The sequence below is a fragment of the Hevea brasiliensis genome, chromosome 18 (genome assembly GCF_030052815.1).
Source record: "Hevea brasiliensis isolate MT/VB/25A 57/8 chromosome 18, ASM3005281v1, whole genome shotgun sequence".
Classification (NCBI taxonomy): domain Eukaryota; kingdom Viridiplantae; phylum Streptophyta; class Magnoliopsida; order Malpighiales; family Euphorbiaceae; genus Hevea; species Hevea brasiliensis.
In genome coordinates this window covers 42,545,114-42,548,738 of record NC_079510.1, presented here as the reverse complement: position 1 = coordinate 42,548,738, position 3,625 = coordinate 42,545,114, and the positions used below count along the sequence as shown (strand labels likewise).

The window sequence follows — 3,625 nt, the reverse complement described above, 5'->3', positions numbered from 1 at the left end:
AAAATTATATGCATAAAACATAATTAATATTATATCAATTCATATTTTTCAGTTTATTAAATATCCATTTATAATATAAAATAAAGATGATAATTTCTATAAATACAATAATTAAGTTGGGAATCAGATAATTAACAGTATCTAAATAGTAAAGAATAATATTGGGAATACAAAGCCAAAGTCCATATAGATTAAAGAGTAAAGAACCGAAGGAAAAATTGTACAAATCAAACTCGGAAAACCTTAGCTATGGAATAAGCAGCAGCAGAAGCTATGGCTCCTATGAAGGCAGTTTGGATAGCACTCTTGAAGGGTTGCTCACCAGTAAAGTGACCCTTAATGAACCCAAATATTAGTAATGCCAGAATCGTTATTAGAATTGATGCAATCACTGCATCTTTAGCAACTGGAAGGATCATGTATGGTGAAAGAGGTATCAGTCCACCCATTATGTAAGATATGGCAATTGTTAATGCACTCTGTAATGCTCTCATTGGGTCTGGTTTCTCCAGTCCTAGTTCAAACCTGCATTAACATTACGTTCTTATTAATTTCATCGAAATACTAAATTAATAAATATAAAGATAAAATCATAAAGATTTACTTCATCATGAACTTAAGCCAATGTTGAGGGTTCCTCCTCAGAGCATTGACCACAGCCTCATATTCATGTGGCTCAACTCCATACTCAGCTAATATTTCTCCACATTCAGCAGCCTCTGCAGAGAGATTTATGTAAGAATCCCAAAACAGAAGTTTTTTTTTCCCCGTTCATAAAACTAAAAATGATGATGAGAAATAATGAAGGAAGCATCCCTAAACCTTCATCCGGGACACTGATGATCTCTTCTTCTTCTCGTTTTAGTTCCCTCATGTAGTGGTCAGCTTCACTTTTGGCTGCAAGGTACCTGCATTCTTTCCCTTTTCAGGAATCTCTAATGTTGAAAAAAAAATATAATAAATAAACAGTTGAAAAGAATTAATATACCCTCCAAGCCCCATGGAAATGGCACCGGCAGCAACTTCAGCAATGCCGGCGATGAGAATGATGCTTGATGTGACATTGGCTCCGGACAAGCCAGCGGCGAGGGCAAAAGGGACGGTGAGACCATCAGAGAATCCAATAATGATGTCACGGATAATCTCACTAGACGTGAAGTGTTTCTCTTCATGTTGTTGTAGAAGCAATTTCTGCTTCTCTAGATCACTATACCCATTTTCTGCCATTAAAATTTGGTAATTGATTAAGAACTTGATGTATGTGAAAACCGAAAATCCCCTGTTTCTAGTTTCCACAGATGCTCTCTTTCTCTGTGTCTTTCTTGGAATGAGGTTACGAGAATTGAGGCATATATATAGAAGGAAAAATAAAAGGATTTGAAACTAATGACAGGCACTAAACAGTTTGTAATATATAATTTAATTTTTTACATTTAAATAATAAAAAATATTAATTACTAAACATAATTATTATTCATTATTATCTTTATTTTTAATTTGAAAACATCAATATCAATAAAATGGAAATCTATAATTATTTTAAAAGGAAAATTAAAATTATTTAGTGAAATATTTTTAAACGCATTTATTACAATTAAATTTAATATTTAATTCCTAATTATTTGCCAACTCAATTCAAAATATTTAATATCAAAATTCAATGAATATTATCATGATCCCTCAGTTATTTTCACAATTACATGTTTTATTTCCTTTTAAAAATCTTTTATTATAGTAATTGTTAATGCTCAAGAATAAAGCAATTAATGATATTAAATCTTAAAGATATCAAAACAATTTGATTGATGATATAATATGGTTGGACCTGCCGCATTCTTTGATAAGTAAAAAATATGGAGAGATTATTAGAAGCACCAGGTGCACATGCACCCCTCCCTAAAAATAATAGTCACACCTTCTTCAAAATAAGAATAATTGATTTTTTGTATTTAAGGGAATACTATTTTTTAATACTCTCGGTATATTCAATAATTAGTAAAAACACGCTCTAACTTAGAAGTTGCATGCCTCTCCTCTTTTCTTTTTGGGAATTGTGAAATATAGGATTAAATTAGCTAGAAAAAGTATCAGAGTACAAAGGTCTCAATAATTCTGAAGGGTTATTCGCGATCCAATTACAAGGAAGATTTCCCTTCAAACATAACTTTGTAACACAGTCAGCGACTTGATTTGCTTTCCTACTAATCTTGGACAAAGAGATTTGTGAGAATAAAGGGAAAAAAGTCTTAATGGCCTAAACAGTTCCCTTAATATCCCACCTTATATCTTCCATGGATACAGTTAGAGCAGATAACAGAATTTGAGAATCTGTTTCAAGCACAATTGCTGTAGATCCCATGTCCTTGGCCAAAGAAATGGCTTCCAGCATTGCTCTAGCTTCCGCTACTAAAGGAGAATTACATAGTAATTTCTTTGCTACTCCATCAAGCAAAAGGCCTTGATGATTCCTAGCTACCACATCAATGGCAGATTGGTTACCTCCCTCCCTCCAACTGGCATCACTATTGAATTTTATGACTCCTTTGCCTGGAGGCATCCATCTAATACTATCATCAAGGACAATTCGTTGACTAGCTGCCACTAGTCCCAAAGCTTCTTTAAGCTCAAAAAATTGACCTATAATACAATGAGCAGTTACCATAGGGTTTGGTGGAATATGATAAAAAATTGCCCTGTTCCCAGCCTTCCAAATGATCCAGCAAAAAATGGCTATCGTGTTAAGCATTTCTTCTTCTGCACCAAATTCTTGAAATAGAAAGGACCACCAATGGGAAAAGGATGGAAAACCAATTGAGTTTTGTATAAGAACATAAACTTGCAAACCATGAGGCTTTAGCGTGGTTGCACTAGAAAATGGCGTGCTCCACCATTTCAACACTATCATTACAAATTGGGCAATTTGGTGTTATAGAAATACCTCTCTTGGCTAGATTCTCTCCAACAGGGAGAGCATTCAAAGGCGCCTTCCATAAAAATACCTTGATTTTGGGCTGCACCTTAAGATTCCAAGTCCTCTTTCATACCGAGTTGCTTATTTCATTGGAAGAATGAAGGCATGAAGTGGACTGATTAAGATTCTTGTTTGTCACGACCCAACCTATGGGCCGGACTGGCACTAGGACTTGGGCCGGCATAAAGCCCTCGAGGCCTATAGTAAGCCTTACTGTTCTCAAACCCATGACCAGGCCCACAATTTAGGCCCAATATGCATATAAAATAATTTAAATTAAACTGTTATAATTTTATTTCGAGCCAACTTAGCCCAGTAATTAACAGAAACTAAAATTAAGGGAGCCCAGCTCGACCCTGTTACATCATTTATAAACTATTTAAAACTCATAAAAAATTTTCATTTGTTAATACAAAAACTTAAATTCATGCAGTCCCTGACAGGATTAATGCTACTACTAGTACATGCGGAGTTTTAAATTAAAATTTTAAATAATAATAATACAGTTAAGTAATTTTTTTTTTCATAACCTGCGAGGAAAGAAACAGGTTATTTTGAAAAAGGTCTCCTCCTGTAGCCTGGAAAAATAAGGTGAATAGGAGTGAGTGTTCGACTTAGAGAGTAAAATATCAATTTTAAACATAATCTCTATAG

The 3,625-nt window shown here is 34.0% G+C and overlaps 1 protein-coding gene across 1 annotated transcript; it reads right to left on the bottom strand.

The window, feature by feature from the left end:
- Positions 1-227: 227 nt before the first annotated feature.
- Positions 228-1,256, bottom strand: LOC131176014 (vacuolar iron transporter 1-like). Its single transcript, XM_058141027.1, has 4 exons — positions 989-1,256; positions 823-908; positions 605-719; positions 228-525 (listed from the first exon to the last, which is right to left on the bottom strand). Exons 1-4 carry the CDS (start codon positions 1,225-1,227, stop codon positions 228-230), a joined length of 738 nt encoding a protein of 245 aa, XP_057997010.1. The 5' UTR covers positions 1,228-1,256.
- Between the last annotated feature and the right edge of the window lie 2,369 nt (positions 1,257-3,625).

What these genes read in the sequence shown, in the direction of transcription:
- LOC131176014 (XM_058141027.1), bottom strand. Translation starts at nt 1,227, where the DNA reads ATGGCAGAAAATGGGTATAGTGATCTAGAGAAGCAGAAATTGCTTCTA. An exon ending in CATCAGTGTCCCGGATGAAG is followed by an intron (nt 720 to 822) that starts GTTTAGGGATGC and finishes ATCTCTCTGCAG; the next exon opens with AGGCTGCTGAATGTGGAGAA. An exon ending in TGGCTTAAGTTCATGATGAA is followed by an intron (nt 526 to 604) that starts GTAAATCTTTAT and finishes ATGTTAATGCAG; the next exon opens with GTTTGAACTAGGACTGGAGA.